The sequence below is a fragment of the Artibeus jamaicensis genome, unplaced genomic scaffold (genome assembly GCF_021234435.1).
Source record: "Artibeus jamaicensis isolate MK-2021 breed Jamaican fruit bat unplaced genomic scaffold, CSHL_Jam_final scaffold_369, whole genome shotgun sequence".
In the NCBI taxonomy this organism is placed as follows: domain Eukaryota; kingdom Metazoa; phylum Chordata; class Mammalia; order Chiroptera; family Phyllostomidae; genus Artibeus; species Artibeus jamaicensis.
This window is the reverse complement of record NW_026522042.1, coordinates 40,057,617-40,083,691: the sequence shown is the minus strand read 5'-3', so window position 1 is coordinate 40,083,691 and position 26,075 is coordinate 40,057,617. Positions and strand designations below refer to the sequence as shown.

The 26,075-nt window shown below is 32.6% G+C and overlaps 1 protein-coding gene across 4 annotated transcripts in view; it reads right to left on the bottom strand.

Annotated features, from left to right (window-relative positions):
* The window catches only part of TRAPPC13 (trafficking protein particle complex subunit 13), a 36,828-nt gene that overhangs the window by 5,210 nt on the left and 5,543 nt on the right, over positions 1–26,075 (bottom strand). For 2 of the 4 annotated variants that reach the window (XM_037150779.2, XM_037150780.2), the window contains exons 2-11: positions 19,534–19,602; positions 18,862–18,961; positions 16,720–16,804; positions 12,465–12,592; positions 9,703–9,775; positions 8,318–8,362; positions 4,741–4,758; positions 2,689–2,822; positions 1,457–1,655; positions 153–253 (exon numbers count right to left, since the gene is read on the bottom strand). In XM_037150779.2, the coding sequence (XP_037006674.1) occupies positions 153–253; positions 1,457–1,655; positions 2,689–2,822; positions 4,741–4,758; positions 8,318–8,362; positions 9,703–9,775; positions 12,465–12,592; positions 16,720–16,804; positions 18,862–18,961; positions 19,534–19,602 (952 nt within the window). The remainder of the gene's footprint in view (positions 1–152; positions 254–1,456; positions 1,656–2,688; positions 2,823–4,740; positions 4,759–8,317; positions 8,363–9,702; positions 9,776–12,464; positions 12,593–16,719; positions 16,805–18,861; positions 18,962–19,533; positions 19,603–26,075) is intronic. The other 2 variants (XM_037150781.2, XM_037150782.2) reach the window with 1 other exon arrangement.

Below are 26,075 nucleotides of genomic sequence, written 5' to 3'. Positions count from 1 at the left end.
GTATGATTGTCTCAACTACTATGTTGTACAGCTGAAACCAACATGAAATAACATTGAAAGTAAACTGTAGTTGAAAAATCAAAAAATATATAAAATTTCTCTTTCAGTTTGGTGAGGAAGAAAGAACATCCATCCACAAACATTGGCATTACCTGCAGTTTGTTATTTTACAGGTAATATGAAAAGGTTCTTCTAGGTTTACGGTATCTGGGATTGCCTCCAAAGACAACCTAACGTCTCCATAACCTGGAGCCTAAAAGCAAAAGCAAAACAGTTAAAATACACGTATTACAAAACCTTTCCATTGTAATGAAGGTACCACAGCAGGACATGCACTCAATAGTTGTCGAGTCTCCAGGCTGATGTCCTGAGAAAATATTTTTCAGTCATTCTGTTCTTCATTCTGGCTTCTTTTGCTGCTACTACCTGTCAAACAGCACTATAGACCCTGGTTGTTTTGCTATAATTACTCCATGTTCAGTAGTTATAATGAAATCTCATTATAATAAATCCTATAATGAATCTCTTCTAAGGAGCTTCATTATGACTCAAGGCCTATAAATCTCATAGGTAAATAGTACAGAAATTTCAGGAGGTCTGATCTTAAAAGGGATGCTTTCCAAAGATACCGTAGCTTATACATATAAGTAAGATTACTGCCTAAACAGAAAGAGGATAATCACTCTGAAATGACCCAGGAAGAAAATCATGTTTTTCTCAAGAAATGTGGGCAGAAATGGACCATAGAAACATCACAGCCTGGAACAAGCCATGGCAAGATGACAGCTAATTGCTGTATTAAAAATAGGCCCAGTGACACTTTTTCAAATTATCACCTCAAACAGTGAAATGAAAGTAAATCTTAGAATATATCAGAACAGGTAATATTCAGCACAAAGGGAGGATTCTGTAGCATATTCTAACCAGCACAAGAAAAAGAAGACTGGTAGCTATTATCACTCTCAGAGCAGAAATTAGGTAAAAATGTCCAACCAATGTTTACAAGGTAACTTTAGTGGGACTTACCTTCTGAGTTTCAGATGACTCACAATTTAAAACATCTTAAAAAAGGTATGAACTACGTAGGTGACTGTAGTAACAGTTTCAGGACATTGCAAAAAAGAAAACTTGAAAACAGTGGGAGTCAAATAAACAAGATGAATTATCATAGGATGGAACAGTTAACTGGTAAGTAGTTATTTTTAATTAATGTTTGATATAGTAAAAAAATCTTGTATCAAGGATAAATGAACATTTGAACATTTTTCACTCCTTTCTATACCAATTTTCTACCTACAGAACAGTGAAATTATTAGTCTTTTACCTCTCATTCTCTAGTATTACTAATGCCTTTTACAGTGCTCTGCTTCTCAGGGATAGACCTAGGACAATTTAAGCTGTTCTATCTACCTGCCCCACTACCAACAGCCTCACTTAAGTATTTTCCCACACTTACCATTCTCTGAAGTTGGCTGGTCTGTAATCTTCCCCTTTCACCTAGATTGGTTTTCCAAACTATATCCAATTTTCCAATTACTGTTACTCCCTTAATGATGCCTGCTTTTTCTGCAAACTCCTTCTTGGGCTTTAGGCAATACAGGTACTGGCGTGTATCCATTGGCTGCAAATATGTTCTTGACCCAAACGTAGTTATACTGAGAGGGGTGGAGACAAGAGATGGAGAATTCTCTAGCATCTTTTAAGAGAAAAACCATGTGATTATTCCTTTTGACAGGAACTGAATGACTTACCATCCAAAGATCTAGACCAGAACAAGTCAATTGTTTCAACACAACTGAAAAGGCCTTGTACTGAGAGAATTTACTTTTCTTTAATGTTTTTCAGTTGATATGGAAAATCCTGAGGTTCTTTATGGTAGAATGTAATATATTACATATAATAGTGGGTATGTATCAATTAACTGAAAAAATGCAATCAACGGAGAAATCAAAACTGCTTTTGACTGTGACAGAATATTTCTTCTTAAAGCTCACCCTCATCCTTAGCCTTTCTAATTTCTCCATTATTCCATCCTATGCCTCAGGTTTTATCATTTGCAGGATAAGATGAAAGGTTCCATATTTACCTCACTGAAATTATTATGGAAATGAAAAGAACAAGTCTTTCAAATAGTAAAACATAAAATGCAAACAACTAAGATCTTTATTAGGGCAGTGAAACTATTGTTATTACATTTGTCAAAATCCATAGACTGTACAACACAAAAATTGAGCCCTCATGGGTTTTGGTTGATTACAAGTATCAATACTGGTTCATCAATTGTAATAAATGTTTCAGATTAAAACAACATGTAAATAATAGGACCCTGTGAGTGGGGAGGGGCAAACTGTACTTCTGAACCAATTTTCCTATGAAAATAAAACTTCTCTAAAACATAAAAGCCTATTAATTAAAAATAAAAATAAATCATCCAAGAGCCCTGCCCTGAGCAGTGTGGCTCAGTTGGCTAGGTGTCGTTCTACAAAGCAAAAGGTTGCCAGTTCACTTCCCAGTCAGGGCACATGTTAGGGTTGCAGGTCTGGTGCCTGGTCATGGCACATGTGGGAGGCAGCAGATTAATGTCTCTCTCTCACATCGATGTTTCTCTCCTTCTCTTTCTCCCTCCCTTCTCTCTCTAGAGGTAAGTAAATAAAAAGTCTTTAAGAACATTTCATAATTCATATTTACCATTCTCCAGCTTGGTTGACTGAATTTAATTCTGCTACGTTGTACATTATAGATGGCTCCAGTGAAACTTTCTCCATAAACATGGGTGAGGTAGTGATATTCTGAATCTGGGCTTCGAGAAATACTTCATCAGTCTGAGGATATAAAATAAAAAATATCCACCAAAGTGTGATGGTACTTAAAATATTAACGTCAACAAAAACACCTGATCTAAGAAAAATATTAACCACAAATGTGATTAGTTCATGCCTGTAAATCAAAGTTATCATAATTAATGCAAGAAAAGAAATCTTTATCCTAACATAATTAACAGGGGCAAAGTCAAGTGTTAGTCAACTGATAACTTATCAAACAATGGATGGAGGATAACTATAATATATTTGTATTAAGGTAAAGTTTTTAAACTGGAATTTCATTTACAAATACCCTAAAATCTAGTATAACTCATTAAAATGTTAAAATAAAATTTAGTACGATTAACATACCTGTGCACCTATCATTTCAGTGATATGTTAAGTAGGTCTCATTATGACATTTGAGCATAATATCACCTCTAGTATTATATTACTTCAACTTTTAGATAGTACAGAGACCACTAGTATAGTAAATGATATCTTTCATATAATCTTATAGGATTTAACCATAATTAAAGGAATTTGTTAGTGGCCATTAGTAATTTCTTGGTTCATTTAAAATATATATTTAGGTCTAAAAAATATGTGATTTATACCTGACAATTTTAGAACTTTTAAATAAAACAAAACACATTTTACAATCTCAGTGACAATTTGAAAAATGATGCTATTCAGTAGTATTTTAATCAATGGGTAATTTAAATAAGTATTTTTATTAAAATTTTTTATTCCCTGATTATGTTAAACATCCTTCTTTTTATAACTTTGGTTATTTTGTGTGTTTCTGTGTGTAATTGAAGAATAACAGGTGTGGTTTATTTTATAAACTAACCTATAAAAATAATAAAGTATTTAAGAATTAATTTGTTCAAAATTTTATAGTTATATATGTTATATGTATAAAACAAAAGAAACTATGAGGAAAACAATTTGGCACTTACAAGCTTTCTAAAAACTAAATCCAATAAATGGAAATCGTTTGCAAATATAACAATAAGGTTATTTTCTAACGTATTATTATTTAAAATAAAACAGGTTATTTAGTTCTTGGTACATGTGCTCAAATGAAAATAGAAACACAGTGGTGTATCAGTTTAAAATAATATATCCTTTCAAGGCATTATCTTGCTACTTTTTCTCAAAAAAACCCTAAATATATCCCATCAATCCATTGCTTTAAAAATAACCACAGACCCACATTTCAATTTTAAAAATGCAATCTTCCGCATAAATTAGGAAGAGTTTAGAGTAAATGAAAGAAAGACAGGTAGCATAATGGAAAATTAAGTTAGTTTGAATAGTTGGTATAAAATAATTTAAACATTTGAAAAATTAAGCATCCAGTGCTAAGGCAGCTGATATAGTTATTATGTATATAATGTAACACTGTATAAGCAAATACTGCTCTCATATTAAACAGAAATTTGAACATATGATTCTCGCCAACTTGGGAAAATTTGATTTTCTTCTCTTTCCTATTGTCAAAGGGCCATCTTTACCTGACCCAGGCTTAAAACTAAAGCCACTGTGCAAATGAAGATAAATTTCAACTAGACAGTTTACTCAAAGAATTGAAGTATTAGCAGGGTAATTTACAGTAAGATGTTGAAAATCCCAAGGCTATTTTAAGCAAGGTTAATATGTCTCTTTCAAAAAACACCTAACGGAAAATCACTAAAAAAGAGAATATAACTCTTTCAATATGACAATTGGATCTCTGATCTATTTTTCTCACCGAATAAGACAATCAATACAAATATTAAAAGTACAAAAAATTACACATATCTTTTTTAAGTCAAATATGTGGTATTCACACTAACTTTGTTTTTCCACTATGTTTTGTAAAGAGATATTAATTAGAGAGTCAAAAAGTGGTAAGTAAGATAAGCATATAAATTTATAATAAAAATCAAATTACCACAGAACTGAGGTCACTCTAATGGAAAAATAAAAAAAGAAAAATTAGAAAAATCAGAATTAAATGTTAAAGAAAAAGAATAACTAACTTTAAAATAAAATGCATTTCTGCATTTTTTTTAATTTACTAAACATGACAGCATTAGTAAAACAAGAAAGTAAACAGAATGCTACATAAAGAAATATGACAAATCATTTTTCTAAAAAGGTGAAACTGCTAAAGTTAAATGAATAGAGACAAACACAATAGGTGAATACTTAAACAGAAGCAAATGTTCAAGGGCACACGTTGGGGAGCATAAATATATCCGGTGCCTTTGTAGTTCTATAAATTCTTTACTACATTGTAATTCTTCACAGATTACTTAAAATGGATACACAGTACCCTCCACATTAAGAATATATACACTGTAGAGCTCCTAAATTTATCTAATAACAGATCCTTTTTTCAAGGAGCATCTTGTGTGATTAGGGTTCCATAGATCACACTTCAGAGAATGTGGACTAGACTCGACTCAGACAACTGAGTGTTTAATCTATTCCTGTTAATAGGTGTCATAGTTACTCTTTCTTTTCCATATATATTTCCAAAGCTACCTATTTATCAAGAGCCATCTCAAATGTCCTTCTTTTGTCACATAGCTGGAAATCATATTTCCCCGAGCATTAATACACTTCACGATGCAGTGGGGGAAGGCTACTCATGCTTATGTCATGCCCATGCCCTCAACTAGATGTAAGTTCCTTGAGGACTGGAAGGATGTTCAATTTATGTTTCTTTTCACCTGGCATGGAGCTCTGTACCCAGCAGGCGACTAAACATTTGAATCCTAGCATCTAATGCCACTAATTTTGCTAGGCATTCCTGTTTTATAAGATTACAACAAAGTTTCTCATAAAATTTTTCCTTTAAATGATTCACATATTATTAAAATTCTTAGAAACAGCATAAAAATGTTTGCAGCTAATGTAGGGCTAATTTTAGTTGTTGTATAAGGACCATCGTACAGAGTAATAAATACAACCTACTGTTACTCTGGTTTTACTAACTGTTACAATGTCCCTGAACTTCCTTCTTGGGGTCAGTAGAATCTGCCTCATCCTATTTGTTTATTTCTCGTTTTTAAAGAGATGTCTATTTTCAAAAGTTCAGAATTTTACTAAATTTTTTATTGCTGAAGTTTGTTAGCAAAGGTTAAAATCTGTGTCTATATATGTTAGTTGAAAAAGGCAGCAAATAAAATTGTAACTATGATTATAAAAACAGATTATAGCCCTGAGTGGTGTGGCTCAGTGGGTTGAGTGTTGTCCCACAAACCAAAAGGTTGCCATTTCCTTCCTGGTCAGGGCACAAGCCTGGGTTGCAGGCTCGGTCCCGAGTTGGGGGTGTGTGAGAGGCAACTGATTGAAGTTTATCTTGCACATTGATATTTCTCCCCCCTCTCCTTCCCTTCCCCTAAATAAAATCTTTTTAAAAGCCCAGAATATTATATATAAGTTAGTAAAAATTGAAAGAGAATATGGATTAATATGGATTATTATGGAGTATGGATTTTTCATTAGAAAAATCAGTTACTGCAAGGTGTGGTGAAATTGTGGCTTTCTTTGGTTTTGAAGAGTATGTCACCTTTATAGTGTCATTCATGGATTAATTAGCAACTTAAAAAAACTATTTGCAAATCACTCTGAATATTAGTGTTATAAAGCTACTTGTTAAGTATCCAAATAAACCAATACATTTTCAACAAAGAAAACCTAAAATATCTTAACATGCTCTTTCTTAGGAGCCACTTATTGAAAAAAAGTCCCACCTACAGTCCTATTTATTTTCAAATTTCTAACATATCTAATCTAACAGAATACCCCTCATGCCATGAGGGGTATTCTGATCTAACAATTACCCCTCATACTATGAATGAAATCTGTCCCAGCAAAGTAATAAATTAATGAGGCTATTTAAAATTCATCAAGCTAGCCCTGGCCAGGTGGCTCAGTTGGTTGGAGCATTGTCCCATACACCAAAAGGTTGTAGGTTTGATACCCATTGAGGGCCCATACTTAGGTTAATAGTTTGATCCCTGGTCAGGACAGTATTGGAGGCAACCGATTGATGTTTCTCTCTCACATCCACATTTCTCTGCCTGTCTTTCTCAACCCCTCTTTCTTGCTCTCTGAAATCAATAAAAAACAAATCCTTGGGTGAGGATTAAAAAATAAAATTCACCAAGCTAAATAGTTATACTGTAATTAATCAAAAGTGTATTAATAACAAAAATGTGGAACAAATATGTGGTATCCCAACTCCCCTTCCTCCCAAAAAGAAATGTCAACTCTCTAGTAATCTCCTTGATGACACTGTATCCTCCCATCAAATATGTATGCTTTTCGCTACAATATACCATGTGCATTTGCAACTCTGTTTGGAGTGCCTTCAGTGCTCTGACACTACGGCATTTCCAGCATTCACTCCTTCCGGGCTCTGTTGCAGTGCCCCTACCGTCTTCCGTGAAGCTTCTTCAGACTACTCCCCAATCTCATCCCCAGAGTTCCAGAAGCACATCTTTTTATATCATGCTCTTTAGACTCACTTTAAACTACAGTAGGTAATCTTTTTATTTTATGCCTTTTTTTCTTTTCTCCTCATATATCTTTACTGTAGGCCAGGTTCTTCATCTGAGACATCTTAGTATGCCCAGTTGTAGAACAAACTTTGTCCTGAATAAAAACTCACATGATGATGGTAAAAATATTTACCAAGTTTGAAAATTTCTGATTATCATCTGGTTGTGCAGTAGTAAAGATGTAATTTTCATTTCAAAATTTTGTAGCTGAGTATCTCAGAGCTGATCACTGTGGTATGAAACACATGACATTTGGGGGGTGATGGGCTCATCAGGAAATCTGCTTTAACTGGAGCTCTGGGAGCCAGGACTGAAGTAGAAGTTTGTAAAATTCAAGCAATAAAACCTTTCTCCAATAGCAAATTCTATTTTATCTCTCTTTGTTAGAATAGAATACAGATTTTGAATTCTAAAAGTTACTCTTTCTGTATTTTTGCCAAACTTGTTTCTCCTAAGGAGCCTTCCAAGCCATTCTCCAAACTCAGCAACCGAACTTTGCCTGGCACACCAACTTCCCAGGACAAAGACTTGAATATGCTGAGCTCTATTTATCAGCATCTGTCCATGCGAATATGAAATCTTTTCTGCAGGGTCAGAGCTACTGTTTCAATTTCAGTAATATCAGAATCACACTATAAATACCTAACAGATTCCTGATATTTTCAGAGACAAGAGCCATTGAACAGAAATTGTAGGGCAGTCATTTAATGAAAAGGGTGAAAGCCTCACAAAATTAACAGTGACAAAAAAAATCAAGACATACTGATTCCATGTCAGATTAAAGAGGTCTACAATGAAATTATTCACTTCTGATTTAACTTTATGCTCATTTTTCACAAGTAATTTATAGTATTATCAGCAATTTACTTCAATATGAAAAGAAATAAATACATAATTTTAGTCAAATGTTTAGTCTTAATGTTTTATCTGAAATCCCATTAAGTGTTCAACACTTACCTCTGCATTATAAAATTTGGTTTTTACATCCAGTGGTTTGAGAACCTAGTTGAATAAAGCATATCAATCAGGAGAGTGTTATTTGACCATTTACCTTTGTTTGCTTGTTTTAAATAGGAAGGCTTACATTTATTAAAGTCATTTTCAAATTTTAATTTTAATAGACCTTTCTAGGAGGTAAAGAATACTTCTGCAAAACAAAAATCCCCCAAAACAATTCTAAACACATATTTTTAAAAGGCAACCATAACTTCTCGACTAGGTGATAGTTACTAGGTTTTACTTCATTACATTTAACTAACTAAACACATATACCATATTTTGCTGTGTATAATGCACTCCCGTGTATAATATGCACCCACGTTTTAAGCCCAAACTTTCAGGAAAAATATCTTTCGTTTTAATTTTTTAATTTAATTTTATGTATGTTTATATTTAGAAACAAAACCAACTTTCATATCCCAGGTTATTATTTTGCATACTGATATCATTATTGCTTTCTGGAATTATGCTTTTAATGCATAATCATAAATAAAAGAATTAAAAACATTTATATAGATACAGAATTAGCACTGCCCATGTATAACACACATCCTTATTTTTTCTCTCAAAAATTTGGGCAAAAAAAGTGTGCATTTTACATGGCAAAATAAGGTATTTCAGTATTTTTCTACATGTGTCACTAAAAAGATGTTTACCAAAATAAGTGAAGTTTTTTTTCCAAAAGCATGCAAAATCTTAAACAAGTGAAAAATGTAGCAAAGCAATAGTGACATGTTTCCTGCTAATAATTCTTTTTCTTTCACTTACAAAAATAATATATATATATAGCACCATAAATACAAATGTATAGTAGTCTTGTCTCCCAGTTAACATATATACATGTGTTAAACCAGTAGCTATTAACTATTTCTGATCACTGACTTTGAAAACTGTATACAAATACAAAATTCTATCTACAATTTCAGTGACTCATGGAGTCCCTGATTAAGCTTGGTGTACTCAACCCAAGTCAATAATCTCTCATTTCAATGTTTTCTTGGAAATCTGATACAATTTACACATTTTATCTGGACTGTACAATCATTTTTGTCACTTTTCTAGATTCTTCATTGCTTTATCAAGTCATGAAAACAATAAATTTTGGGAGGTTAAAATCTTCAAGTTTCATTACAAAAATATTCCACCAGTAGTGATAATTTTTCTGCTTTTATTTAACTTAATTACATCTAACTTTAGATTGCTAGCAATTGGACAAGTCCAAAATTATTCATTTACATGCTTCTCTTGGTGCCTGTTTTCACTGTAGATAAATAGTGATAATTATACTTCCAGGAAACTAAAGAGGCATGTTAAAAAAAATTTATCACTATGATATTCAATACCTGAAATTTGAAGAATTTTCTAAAATACATTTTTTCTCCGCCCTGAGTTGTATAACTCACTGCACACACCAAGCTGAAACAGAGAGATGTCTTAATGATCTGGAATCATTTTCAATTTTGTTTCTTAATGGTATATCTAACTATACCTCAATCCTACCTACAAATGCGGAAAATATTTTCTATCATTATACCAATGATATGAAAGTGTAGTCAAATGTGCGTAGAGCAGGAAAAAAAAGTTTCAGCAGGTATAAATATAATTACATGAATAAGAAAGTTTTGAATAGTAAAACGAGACAGATTTTTTTAGAGCGAAAAGTCTGTTAATTTTTCCTTCAAAATGTGGACTATATTCCAAAATAAATTCCATAATAACCAAATAGTTGAATGTAAAAAGGAACTTCATATAATTTATAAAAACAATGGACATTTAAAAAAAATATTCTAGGATGGAGAAAGACTTGGTACTATAAAGCAATGGGAAAAACAAAGATTCTTGAACATTTTTTAATTGAATAAATCAAAGACACTAAAAATTTAAAAGCAGACAACAAACTGGCATAAAATACTTCTAATGATAAAAAGGGAAAGTGGTTAGATTCTTAACATACAAAGAGTTCTTTTAAGTCAATATGCAAAATTTATATCTCACTCAAATTAGGAAGAAAGAAATACAAAGATAAATAGTAATGCCATACTTACCTAACAAAAGTGACAATATTCAGCTTCACAAGTAACAAATTAAAATAATGAAATAAGATATTTCCATCTCTTAATACTGGGCAAACATTCTTTATAAGTGATATCAGGGTTGGTGAGGGTTTAAAGAATCTAACTCTTTACACTACTAGTGGTTATAAAAAATTTAGAAAACAATCCTGCAGAAAAACAGCCTAAAAGTGTTTATATATCCCCATAGTAAACCCACTTCAAGTAATCTATCATTGGGAAAATTAAAGGATTCATCACAGTGTTATTTATAATAGTGAAAAAATGGAAATGAAGTCCAACAGAGTAATAAAGTACATGGTCCACTTTTGTAAGAAAAAGCCATTTAAAAGCCAGTTTCAAAGAATACTGACCCACGTGGGGAAATATTCACAGTGAAATGAAGAAGATAAAACCATGGGAAATGCTAAAAGTTTTGTAAAATATTATGTCAATTATTTATACACATCTGTTATCTATATGCACATAAAAAAGAACAGAAAAAAATACTAATATTTTAATAGTGATTTTACGAGGTGATGATATTGTAGCTAATTTAATTTCTCCTTTATGCTTATGCCTAGTACACTAAGCCAGGTGCTAGGTGTACAGTGTTGAACAGAACATAATACCAGCTCTCACAGTGTTCAACATAAGGAGCAGTGTGAGAAGCCATTAATACACGTCCTGCAGATAGATTTAGATTTGAGTCTATGTCATTTTTTACTAGCCGTTTAATTCCACAAGAGCCTCATTTTCTGTAAAATGCTAATTTTACACATTTGATATTTCAATAATTTCAATTTCAACGAATTCTGACCTCTGTACTCTGTTCTTTGACTTTATGAAACTCACATTTGAATGAGCATGGTAGGCACTCAAAAAGTAATTTAAGTACAAAAGACATATTAAAAATGACAAGTTGTGGGAAGCATAGAACAAACAAAAAGGGTGACTAATTGAGTCTAGGAAGTCAGGAAAGCCTCTCTGAGGAGGTAATGCCAAATCTGAGATGTGAAGAAGTAGAAGTAAACCAAACAAAATGACACAGGCAATTCCTCTGTAAGGGAAGAATACATTTCCAGCCGCAGAGTTCAGAAGTAAAAGAAGACCAGTATGACTGCAATGTAGAGAGTGAGAAGAGTGAAAAAAGGTGAAAGTAGAGTAGCTGGAAAGGATTAGAAGTTGTGGAGAGCTTTGTAAACCCTATACCAAGCCAGAATTTCCTAAGGGTAGCGAGAGGTCACTGAAGAGTTAAGTGAATTATCCAAGATCACACGGTTAATAAATAAATGACAAAGCTGAATTCTGAACTCCTGAAAATTGGACACCAAAGCTCATTCTTTTTTTTTAAAGAACTTTTTAAAAAAAGATTTTATTTATTTATCTTTTAGAGAGGAAGGGAAGGAGAGATATCAATGTATGTTGCCTCTCCTGAGTCCCCTGCTGGGAACTGGCCTGCAACCCAGGCATGTGCCCTGACTGGGAATCGAACCGAGATCATGTGGTTCACAGGCCTGTGCTCAATCCACTGAGCTACACCAGCCAGGGCCAAAGCTCATACTTGATCACAGAGTATATATTTTAAAATGTCTACAACAGAGCTTGTCATCAAAATACACTGATTAAGTAACAGATAATATTTGATACTTTCATACTATGTAATTCTTTAAGATGGTGATGTAAGGGGAGAGAAAGATGATAATTAAAGATAGGTAATAAGAACTAATAGAACTTGTGAATTGATTTGGTGATATGGTAGTGAAGAAGTAAAAAATTAGATGGCTGAAATGTTCACATTTGTTTCCCAGACTGAAAGAAAAATACAGCTTAACATTCAAATACATACAAAATAGTCTAACTAAAGTTTGTTTCTTGTGCAAAAAACAAAAACAAAGCAAAAAAGTAATAATGTTTGTTTCTGGTAAACATGAAACATAAAATTCCTTCTGAGGTAGGCCTTAGGTTTAAAGATAAACAGAAATAAAGCAACCGTTTCAAATACAGGCATATATAAAGAAAAGCCTTCGAAAACTAGAATAAATAATCCTTACATGTGTGTTCCAATTTCCTTTACTTCATGGTGTATAACATCATCGATACAACAATCGGGTTTAAGTTCAGCCACTGCAGCATTGGAGGCTGAAAGATTTAAACGCTGAGAGCTTGTCTGAAGATCAGCCTTGAAAGAAAGTGGTAAGAAAAAGACAAATGAAACTAGCTACCTACACAGTGTGGATAGGTATGGGTCCAAAGACTAGGGGAACAGGAACAAAAAGCAGGATGATGGGAGAGCAATACTTCTCTGTGTAAATCTTTCTGGATAGCTCTTATGCCTAGAACCATGGCAGTGGTTCACACATACACATAAAAAATAATAAAATCAACCAAGGAGTAGAGGGAATTCAAAAGTAAATACAGAAGACTCACACTACTGTAGGGGTTGTTCTTGATCTATTTATCAAAATATGCAAACGGCATTTCAGAGAATTCAAAGCCACCAATATCATTCATCTATATAAATACTAAAATTTATCTATATAAATTTCTTTTCTAAAAAAAGAAAACAGATGAGAATTTAAACAATTCACTGATTAAAACTGGCATCCCAGACCAAGTGTGGAACAGAAAAATTCTGTAATGCAATACTCAAACTAAATTAAATATCCTCAAAAAAAAAAAATCAAGACATTTGGACCTATGAAAAACCACCTTGAATCAGAAATTTCACAACTAAGAAAAAAATTTTTTTAAATAATTAAACATACAGATTAAACTCAAAACAATAAAGACTATCAGAAATTAATAGTACATTACAAGGCATCCATGGAACACAGATTTGAATGAAAACTTATGAAGCAGCACTAAAGAAAAGCAAGCAAAGAAGAACCAGTTTACAGACAGAGTTTGTAAAGTGATAATGAAAACTTTCTGGAAGTAAAAGACCTTCAATTATAAAGTAAAAGGGTCTACTTGGTATTGGGGAAAGCACACCCAAAACCAACTCTGAAATCTATTGAAAAAATTCCCCAGGGCCTCTAGAAAAAAGTTATCAAATAACTTACAAGGCAAGAGAATTTAGTATTAGTCTTCCCCAAAACAACATATAGCCAGGTAACAGATGAGGAGCATTTTCAGACAAAGGATTGTAAACAAAGGATTTTGGCATTTTCAGAAAACAAAGGATTTTGGAATTTTCAGAAAACATAAGAAAATATAAACAAGGGATTTTTATATCTAGCCAAACTGTCCTCCATGCATTGAAAAACAATGAATATTCAAGAACTCAGAAATTACTACCCAGGCCCTGGCTGTTGTAGATCAGTGAATTGAGTGTGGGCCTGTGAACCAGAGGATCGCGGTTCGATTCCCTGTCAGGGCACATGCCTGAGTTGTGGGCTGGTTCCCAGCAGGGGACCCACAAAAGGGACCAACCATACATTGATGTTCTCTCCCTCTCTCCTTCCCCTCCCCTCTAAAGATAAATAAAATCTAAAAAAAAAATTTAAAAAAAAGAAATTACTATCCACAGTGTATCTCAAGCTATAAACTTGAGAAATCTTCATCCAACCAATATGCAAATAAAAAATGGAAAGATACAAGACAGGGAAAAAGGAAAGTGGTATAAGCAATAGGTATGAGTTAAATAATGCTATTAAACACTAAAAACGCTACAGTAAGCAGCTAATTAATAAAATTTAAGGGGTAGCATTATAAAAGGCTAAAGGTAAAAACAAAGGTAAAATACAAAGGTAAAAACTAGAACAAAAATATAAACCTTCCTAATCCCCCCCAAATTCTTTTGATTTTTAAAAAATAAATGAGTCGAGAAAAAACCTTGTAGATATAACATAATACACTTAATATTTAAATATAAAATAATGTGACATAGTTGAAACCAAACACATCAAACATATCAATATACATGAGTGGACTTAATTCATCTATTAAAAGAGCCCAATTATATGTCATATGAAAGAGACATGAATGAAAACCAAATGATACAGCAAGGCTAAAAATAAAGAGATGGACAAAGGCAATCGGGCAAATGGAAAAAATAAGAGAATGTGATACAGATATCACAGCTATGATTTAAGCCAAAAAGTATTAAATGTACCAAAGAAGGACATGTTAGTGCTAAAAACCACAATTCACAATGGAACATAACAGGTATAAATACACATACAACCAAACAGTACAGCCTTTATAAGGCAAAAAGTGTGAGAAGTAGAAGGAGCTATAAACAGAAACACACTGGTAAGGTTAATATGCCACACTCTGTACAAGACAGGTCAAATTGACAAAAAAGATATAAAAGAATAACAAAACAATCAATAGAGTAAATATTATGGATATGCTCAGTACAAAGCCACCTTTACAGCTGATAACAGAAAATACATCTGCTTCTCAAGTAGACATGGAATATTTATTAAAAACTAATATTAGGTCACAAAGAAAATATTGGTAAGTTCTATTAATAGAAATATTATAAGAGAATATCATCTGATTAAAACTACAAATTAGTAGTAAGAACAGAAGGCCTTTCTATCTGAAAAGAACCTGTTAACTCTTTAGTAGAAGAGGAAATACAAAAAAAATCACAAAATTCTTTAAAAAGCAATCATAATGAAAATGCTACATATCATAATCTGTAGGATATACCTAAACCAGTGAATCTGAAGAAAATTCACTTTCATCAACAAAAATAAAAATAAGTTAAATCCCCAGCTAACAAGGTGGAAAAAGAATAATCAGAAACACAGAGGGTTAAAAGTAAAAATTAATGAGGTAGAGGACAGAAAAATATTAAAGTAATAAAGTACTGTTTTATTGTTTTTAAAAAGAGCAACATACAAACCAAGAGCTAGCTAAACTAAATCAAGGGAAAACAAAAGCAAAAATATGCAAAATAAGAAATGACCAGGGGAAAATAACACTGAAATAGAAGAAATTTTCAGAGTCTACTTTGTAGACCTCTATACAAATAAATTTGAAAATCTACATAAAAGGGATCACTTCCTAGAACAAAAGTTTTACAAAATTTATACCATTAGAGATAGCTTACACAGACTAATCTCGTTAGGACAAAAGTGAAAAATGCTGTCAAGTAACTCCCCCATAAAACAGTACCAGCTCATATGATTACACAGGAGAATTCTACAAGTCCTTTAAGGACCAGATAGTCCAAATGCTCCATGTATTTCTCCAAAGCATTGAAAATGAGAGAAATTTTTTCAATCTCTTATTAAGCAATCATAATATTGATACCTAAAACTTGATAAAAGAAAACATGAAAAGGAAAACTACAGGCCAATATCATGCTTTGCTACCTTTTTCATCATAAGTGATTATGACATAAAAAATGGCTTATGTGTACATCACCTAAATATCTATTTGAAACTAAGAAGACTCTTGGTAGGCATTGCACTATTCCATCAATATTAGCTCCTGTTGTTATTACAAACACCACTACCCTTATAGAAATTAATACTAAATAAAATCAAAAGTATAAATTTATATTTTATAAAAGGAATCCTATTTTATAAAAGGAATTCCTTCTTTAAAAGAAGGAATCCTTCTTTCTCACATACAGTAAATTTTTACTTTCTTTTTAAAAGATTTTATTTATTTATAGAGAAAGGGGAAGGGAGGGAGAAAGAAAGGGAGAGAGACATCAATTTGTGGTTGCCTGTCCCATGTCCCCAACTGGGAACCCGGCCTGCAACCCAGGCACGTGCCCTGACTGGGAATAGCTGCCTGGTCTTCGATCCACTGAGCCATACCAGCCAAGGCAATTTTTACTTTCTTTATGCCCTTTCTCTATGTAAATAAATTTCAGGTTGTTTAACTGAGTTAGCATACTCTATCTCCTAATTTTTAAATGACTGCAAAAATCTTCCAACTGGTCTATTTCCTACAGAGCATCCCATACAATATTTGTTGGTAGATAATTAGGTCTACCAACACAGTCTAAATACCCCTGCTTAAAAGTCTCCACTGACTGCCCACTGCCTTTTATTTTATTTTTACAAAGAGGGGAAGACAAGGAAAAAGATAGGGAAACATCCATGCAAGTGAGAAACATCAATCAGCTGCCTCTCAAACATGCCCCTATCTGGGACTGAATTTGCAACCTCTGAGGATAATAAAAATGATTCTGTGCTTGGCTTACTATCCTGTTGGTGTTCAATTATTGTTTGTCGTTAATGACAAGAAGTCTTGTATCAAGCATGCATTTTAATTAAGTTTTCATTAAAAACCGTAGAAGTTGTTTTAAAAATATATATCCCAAACAAAAATGCCACTTACTTTTACCAATATATCTTTTACAACTTGATTGCTATCATTATGAACACTGATATAACTGGAAAAGGTCTCTCCCAAAAATATGTTCCTGTGCAATAAAATAAAATTTTAGTTAGAAACCAATTCAAGGTCTATCACAAATATTCTATGTGAGCACCACTGAGAACTACAAATGGAGAAAAAATTATTAAATGATCAAGATCAGGTAAAATACAGCTTCAACATTCCTTGTTTACACTAGGCTACTCTTTCATTATCTAGTGCAATTCAAAGTACTAATTTTTTTTAAAAAGGATTTTATTGTTTATGCTATTACAGTTGTCCCAATTTCCCCCCTCCACTCAGCTTACCCCTCCACTGCCATAGTCAATCCCCATACCATTGTCCATGTCCATGGGTCATTCATGCATGTTCTTTGACTAATCCCTTCACCTTTTTTTTTTAAAGATTTTATTTATTTATCTTTAGAGGGGAAGGGAAGGAGAGAGGGAGAGAAATATCAATGTATGGTTGTCTCTCGTGTGTCCCCTGCTGGGAACTGGCCTGCAACCCAGGCATGTGCCCTGACTGGGAATCAAACCACAATACTCTGGTTCGCAGGCCGGTACTCAATCCACTGAGCTACACCAGCCAGAGCCCCTTCACCTTCTTCTGATCAGTCTCTGCGTCCCTCTTCCGCTGTTACAGTTGTCAATCTATTCCATACTCATATGTCTCTGGTTCTATTTTGCTCATTAGTTTATTTTGTTCATTAGATTCCATTTATAAGTGAAATAATATTTATAAAATGTGAAATACAGGGTCCAGCAGCACTAATACCTAATTAAGTGTGGTTGGTAGGGTAGTGATACGGGTGTAATAATTTATAGTTTAATTTGAACATTTCGTCTAAAATGTTGTATCATGTGCTTGAGTGTGATATTATGTTATAGAATTATATGCTTATGCTTTTTAAATAAAAGATTTTGTAATAAAGAAGGGGCATTATTTATGTCAGACCCTGTATATCGCGGCCCACAACTACTGCATAAACTGTCAGTCTCCTTAGGAGTAAGTCACTGAAATCAGGTCCATGTTAAGAGTCTTAAGATTTGTTACTGAAGAAGATGGAAAAAGGCGATTTTTGAAATAACGTATGACTTTAAACTAAAAAAGACCCAAGTAACTGATCTCAGAATACTTTTAATCAATTTATTTGATTTTCCTATTAGTGTAATAAAAATAATGACTAGTGGCTTTACTTCATATATATATTTTATAAAGTATACTTTTAACATGAATATATTTCCAAGTTTTCAAGATACTAGTCAATGACCATATTTTGTAAACCTTTCAAAAAAACTTGATAAATTCCTTTTGGTGACAAATTCTCTCACTTGGAAACAGAATCGAACCAAGGGCATTGACCCCAATAATCATCTAGCATAAGAAAATAGCTAAGAGCAAGAGGAAGAATAAAAAAGTTTAGAGTTCCTAATTAGTTGACAAGTCTGATAACGTATGTTGGGAGAGGACTGCAAAGTTGAATAAAAGAGTTGCTTCTGAAAGACATTTATATCGAATCAGTTAAAATAAAAGAAATCCAAGGGCATTAAAAAATACAGGGTGTGGGGAGGGTAGCAGCAAGGGAGGGACGTGGCTTTGGAGGGGGTGGGGGGAAAAATACCGACAACTGTAACGGAAAAACAATAAAATAATTTAAATTAAAAAAATACAGGGTGGGGCAAAAGTAGGTTTACACTGGTGAGTATGTGAATCAAAGTTTATTCCTCTATTATTACTTATTACTTATCTTATTATTTTCCATACAAACAGTTGTAAACTTACTTTTGCTTGACTATGTATGATAAGATCTAAAGGAGAAAGTTAAAATTTTACCACCTGAGGAACCACTCTTAATATTTTGGTATATCATATTTTTCTTAACCATATATATCTTATGCTTTTTTAAAAATAAGAATTAATTAGTATAATTTTGATAAAGCTTTTTTTTAGCACTTAAATGTATCATGAGCATTTTTCCAGCCCATAGTTATTTTTTGAAAATTATATTTGTAATGGCTTTAAAGTAGTGCTGCATTTCTGTTTTTTTTAATTTAATTTTTATTGTATTTTTTTCTGTTTATATGACTATGTCATACTTACCCAAAATTCTGTGGTAAAGTCAACATTTCTCCCAACATTAAAATTTCTGCACCATTTACAGTTGAAGGATCATCTCTCATGAGCTGGTTAAAGAGATCTCCTATCGAAAGAGAAAAACAAAATTCTAACCTCTTCCTTGTAAATAAGATTACTTAAATAAAGAAATATCTGGGAAAGAGATCTTTTTAAAAAAGTGATCTCTTTACAAAAGTTATATTTTAAAAATCTGATAGCTAATCTTTTATGCAAGTAGTGCACGTCAAAAAATTCTGGTTTCAGAGAATGAATTTTAGAAACAAAGGAAAATATAGGTCATGCTATATATAGAAAGTGCCAATAATTTTAAATAAAAGTAATGCCAATACATACATTGATAGAACATTTGAAGATAAATGTAATTTTTATAGTATCGAGACTTGTATTTGATAATGTATTATCAAAACTGAAATAAAAGTCTCTTGTTGCCATGGAATTTTAATAGTACCTTGACTTAGAGATTATGAGTAAGACCTGTTACTGAGATGGCCACCACTCTCATGGTTCAAAAACAGGGAACAAAGAATGCAGCAAAGAGCATAAAACTGGCAAGGTGAGGCTTATTACAAAGTAATAGAGGCAATCAAGGTCCAACTTAGTTCTCTGCATGCAAGTAGAATACACCATGTGCCATACCGGGTAAGTCTTTCTCTTCACATGTTACTGGAATATTGGTGAATAACGTAGGCTTAGTCAGTCGCATTACTGTGAATTAAGACATAAAAAGAAAAGAAAAAGTAAAATGTTAATATCGTTTTGACTATTACTCTCAAGTTGCGTATATGGTATTCATTAGTTTTATACTAAAACATAACCAAATACTTCCTAATCTAAATATAATATTAGATATTTCTTAAGATTATTATATAGCAATGTTTTGTTAAAAATGCTAAAATATGAAAGAATTTTATACGCAAGAGAATAATTTTGCATTTTTTACAACCTAATGAATTGTAAAAATTAAATATAAATACATCTTATCACAGAAAAACTAAAAATAAAGTAATTTTTAAAGCTTTAAGGTATATTAGGAGAACAAGACTTTAAAAAATTTTAAGTGATTTCAGTGTAAACAATGTCAACAAAATATTAATAAAAATCAGCTTGACAGGAAAATATATACCATTTTAAATATAAAACAATATTTTATGCCCAAAGGATCTTTTGTGAGCTTTATCCCTTGATAATAATTACTGGCCACTGGAAGTTCAGTAAGTGGCTCTTTAAATAATATTAATTCTGTGTAAAAATTACAAAAATATCAATTAATGTACAGGTTTACATAATTCCAACCAAAATTTAGATTTGTTCTTGCAGTATGGCAGAATGTGCCTCAAGTTTGTCTAGAAAAATAAATAAATGAAAATAAGAAAATAAATGGAAAAAAATGAGGAAGAACTGGATCTACCATATATTAAAACATTTAAATCTACAATCAACTAATTGATTTATTAATTGAAGACCATACAGATAACATATACTAGATAGTTTTAAAAAATTATTAGGATATAGCAAACAAAAAATCAACATTATCTACAAATGGTTAGCTATCTGGAGAAAATAAAATTTAATTCACAAATTCATTTCAAATATCAAATAAATTGCTTATGGATCAACAGACAAAAATTGATATAGAAAATGGAAATAGGTATTGAATTTAGTCTAGCAAAGATAGGACATTCTAATTAAAAAATACATATTTCAATTATTTCTAAAGATTGACATCTGACAACATAAAAATAACAAAAATAAACAAAAATAAAATATTTCAGAAATATGAATCATGGAAGACTATTTCTTTATACTCTACTAAAACTGTTCATTCAAATCAAAACCAAAGAGCTTTAAAGACTATAAACCTAAATGGTCAATTGACAATATAAGTGGTATTCATTCACATATGTAAAAATCTATCACCTAATCATTAATTAATTAGCCATGATTCATATCAAATTTAGTGCCTTTCTTCTCATTCTGATCTATTTAAATGTTACCGTTTTCAGAAAAGCAGTAACAGGTTTCCCTGTTTATCTCATAGCACCTTGAATTTACCATGAACTGTATTTACTTATTCATAGCACTCCTATCCAAACTCCATGGAGTTTAGACTCTAATGTATCATGTTCAGTTTTGTGGCCACCTCATTTGATAAAGGTTTTGGCACATACTATAGTCTATAGATCTTTGCTGAATGGAAGAATTAGCACCTCACCAAAGTCCTCAAGTAACTGGCATTATTTTGAAGATGAAATTTGAACTGAGACCAGTAAAGAATGTGGCTTCTGAAATTGTTGACCTTAAAATTTCAGAGGTATACTTAATATTTACTAAGTATTAGTAGTGCTATTGTGCAAAATACTTTTCAAGTATTAACACATTTATTATTTTTTTAAAATTTTACTTACTTTTTTAGAGAGAAGGGAGGGAGGGAGAAATAGAGGGAGAGAAACATCAATGTATGGTTGCCTCTCACATGCTCCTAACTGTGGGAGCTGGTTGGCAACCCAGGCATGTGCCAACTGGGAATCAAACTGGCGACCTTTTGGTTCACAGGCTGGCCCTCAATCCAATGAGCCACATTAGCGAGGGCTCAAGTATTAACACATTTAATTCTCATGACTCTTCTACAAGGCTGGTATGATCCTTATCCCGTTTTTATAGATAAAAATATGCCTGGAGAAGTTAATCTGCATATAAAAGATTATATAGCAGATACGTGGCAGAACTAGATTTGAACCCAGATGATTTCACTGTTCAAAAGTAATTCTCTATATTACTAATTATAAATACGGGTCATGAACCTGGAATGTCATGCCTCATCAAAAAACATTCCATGGAATTCAAAGTAGGACCTTATCTCAAACAGCATTAACCAGCTAGAGATCAACAATGTGTGTGTACATGTGGTGGTTGAGGGGGTGGGGGATGTAGTTGAGGAGGTGTTTCTGACCCTACTTTTATTTTTAACTGGGAAAAACAAATTACACTTATGTACACTATGAAGGGGATAAGAAGGTGCTCTGAAAATAATATACGGAAGACTGTTTTCACAGTCTAAGACTCTAAGCTCACTGCAAACACTAATTGGTGTTGTTTCTTCCCAATTATTTTCATTTCAGAAGAAACCACATCTTAAGAAATGAAGAGGAAACATACTCTCAACGGAACCCTGAAACACTTTTTTTATATTGTCACCAGGTTCACCCAAATGTATAGCCAACTACATACACAAATTTCCATTATGTACAAAAGTCCTGAAAAGTTTAGTTTTTTTTATGATCATATGCTTTTTCTAGGGGGAAGAGACAATAGGGAGTAGGTAAAGAACAACTCCTCATTCAAGATATAAAAAGATCCCACTTCGTTAAGTTATGTAAGTGTCTAATCATTATGCTGTACACACCAGAAACTAATATTGAATGTCAACTGCAACTGAAAAAATTTTTAAATTATTAAAAAAATAAAAAGATCCCAAGCCGGCATTAAAAGTATCTGTTTTCTGCATTTTTTCAAGATGGTAAAAATCAACAGGGTGTAGCAGCCAGTAAGAAATACTATCTTGTGAACTCAAATTACAGTAAAGCAAAATTTGTCATATTTGCATCCTTTTTTTAAAAAAAAGATTTTATTTATTTTTAGAGAGAGGAGAAGGGAGGGAGAAAGAAAGAAACATCATTGTGTGGTTGCCTCTCACATGGCACCAATGGGGACCTGGCCCACAACCCAGGCATGTGCCCTGACTGGGAATCAAACTGGTGACCCTTTGGTTCGCAGCCTGTGCTCAATCTACTGAGCTAAACCAACCAGGGCTATATTTGCATTATTAAATAAAAAATGAGAAAACCAAGTTGTTAACACGAAACTATCTCATTCCTTGAAAGACAATCCAAAGTATGCCTACATCAAATACACATTTAAAACAGTGTTCACTGCCTTACAGTAAATAATGGACCTCAAAAATTATACATTTTAGTTGGAAAAGAGCTAATGCCAACCAAAGCAAGGATTAGGAACTGTAATAAAGCACTGGTTGCTAACTGTAATTCTGTATCCAGCCTAGAATGTTAAAGTAGGTTTTAGGCCAAAAAATTAGAGGCAAAAAACAATGATTTTTACTTGAGTGTCAAATATTCACATAATGCCACGTGTAGAAATATTTTCAGTGGAACTCACAAAAGACGTTTCATTTACTTATGAAATTCAAGTTTCATCTAAAGATTATATAAAAAGCTTTTTAAAGTCTTTATTAAATTAAAGATAGGCCTGAGGTTACAATGGGATAAGCTGGGCCTAGTCTAACTTGCATATAAATTTTGCTTTACCACTACATTAAAAACAGAAATTAAGTAAAATTTTCTTTAGGTTCAGAGCCCCCTTTACCACATTCTACAGTCTTACCTATCTAGTCCCTGAGGGTATACAAGTTTGTGAATTTTGAATTAATATTGAGCATTTTGAGCAAATTAAGTCAAATTGAATCATTATGCAGTAGTTCATCTTGGAATTTTTCAAAAAGTGGTCTCTAAGTTATTTGATAAGGTGGCAAATGAAGTTAAGTTCATAAGATGCCCACCTCATCTTTTTTCTTTTAATATGACTTAACATTTATTTGAAGGTAGATAGATCATCAGGGAAAAACAGAATTACGGTGCTACTGCCACTTCCCTGGAGTTATCACTGATGGCATTTTACCAAATGCCCTGACAGATACACCTCCTGTACACGTCTTTGTTTCCTCTATTTCCAAGTCTATGTTAACAGTGGAATGCAGAAATACTGCTAAGCCCTACTATTAGCTTGAGATAGAATCATGAGTCCTAAGGTTCTAAATACTCAAAGTAGCCATGCATTCCAAATTCCTTGATTATTTCCTTAAGTACTACCTAGGTAGAAGAGAAATGAATCTCCCCTTTTAAGATCATGGCAATATCTACAATAAAACTTAACCTTCAGTTTCCCAGTTCTGAATTACCTTTTCATTGTTTCTCAAAGGGTTAGAAAGCAAGAGTAAATTAGAAAAATTTAAATCTGCCAGGTATGAAGACAGGGAAGCTCTTTTTAATGCGTAATTCTTGGATTAAAAATAGTCCCTGACTGTACCTTGTATTTTCAGCTCTGTGTACAATCATTTTAAAGTAATAAAACTATCATAGAAAAATAGTACTGTGTCTAAGTCTTAAGAGTACCTTATTTTTAACCCTTGATTAGCAACCTTACAGTAAATAAGACCTGAATAATAAAAATCAAATTCATCATTTACTTTTTGCCTAATTAACTATTATTCACAAGCTTCCTGGCAATACTGAGTAACTTCATCTTTCTCCAGCAGTCTTAGGTTGAAAAGTAAGATTAATGAACGAAAGAAGTCACTGCTTAAGTTACCTTGGAAACTCCCTCTACACCAGCTGATTTTTCATTTAAAGCTTTCAGAAGCATTCATGCGCATGATAATTATTTTCTAAATAGCAGTCTTGTGACAATAAAGTGGTACTAAAAATAGTTAAAACAATGTTTGGATAGAGTTAAACCCAATTGGAAAAGATTTTCTTCAGTTAAAAATTAGTAGACTCCTCAGATTTTAAGCAACATCAGCCTGTGAAGAATCCCTCCAAAGGGCACATTTACCATGCATCATGGAGCCCCCACCATGCCAGGCACTACGACACAAGGCAAACATATCTCTGCCTTGCTAATGAGTACAGTCTTACTAACACTTTACAGGGATTTGGTTTTACTACTTTTAACTCCAAGTAAGCTCTGTGAGGGCAGGGTTCCTGTTTGTCTCCTCTCCTACAACATTGTAGTACCTAGCTCATAGAAAGCATTTAAATTTTTAAATTAAATACATGCTTTTATAAAACTCATTCTATAATCACTTTGGTTATTTTTATGAGATGATGTGTAAACCCAACTTATAACACCTTGGTTATAGGGAACCAACAATGACTCCAAGAACCAGTCTACTAATAACTAGTATTAATGGTCATTAAGATTGAATTACTTGTATTAGAATAAAGAAAACTTTATTTCTTATCACATTTGATATTTCATTTCAAAACAGGCTATATAGCCTTAAGGATATATGATCACAGTCAAATTATACATTTTTCACCTTTAAAAAAAATAATACATTAATTACTGCCTTATGTATCTTTAGAAACATCAGCTGGATTTGTGCTGATTTCCAAACTTGAACTACATGTGTGTTACTTGAATAGCAGCCCCACTAGAACGGGTTTTATTGGATTGAAAAAAAAATCCATATAGTTTCTGTAAAATAAAAGACACATTCTTTACTTTTCACCAATAATGTTACAGATTTGGATATTTTGAGTATGTCAGCTAGATCCTGTGTGGTAGAATGTTGACTGTTCTCAATTAATGTCTGGATTTCATCACTGTCAACTTTAACTGGTCTACTCAACCATGGAGCGTTCATTGTCCAATGAGAAATCTCCAGCACAAAACTTCACAAACCACTTTTGACACTTTCAATCAGTCACAGCACCTTCTCCATATATTGCACAAATCATTTTTTCCATTTTGGTTGCGTTTTTACCTTTCTTGAAACAATAAACATAATGTGCCAAAAACTTTGTGTATTTTCTTCCATCTTCAATATTAAAATGGCTACACAAAAATTCTGTGATTTTGGTAAGATTTTTTAAAATGCACAGAACTTACTGATATGACAGCTGTCACAATACAATCTAACAAAATTGTTCCAAACTAAGTTAAAGACTAGCATTACTGTAACCATCTTACAGAAAAAGATGAACTTTTTGGCCAATCCAATAGTTTTATTTTTAAAAAATTACTACACTTTAGACAAGTAAAGAAAAAATACTATAGATTTTAAAGATTCATCCAAATCCAAATTATTTACTGTAATTCATAGGAATATCCAATTCAGCCACTGAAAAATAGAACAAAGGAATAGAATATTTTGCCTCTAAATTCAGCATAAATAATTTATCACAATTCACTTAAAAGATGGCTATTAAAAGTAGAACACAGAAAGTTCCTGACTTAAATGTCAAACCGAGACTTCCGTCAAGATGGAGGCACAGGTGGAGATGCCGTGCTTTCTCACACAACCAAGTTTAGAGACAACAAAATATTAGCAACAGAAAACACAGCCAGAACACAGAAAATTGAACTTTTCGAAAGTCTGATAA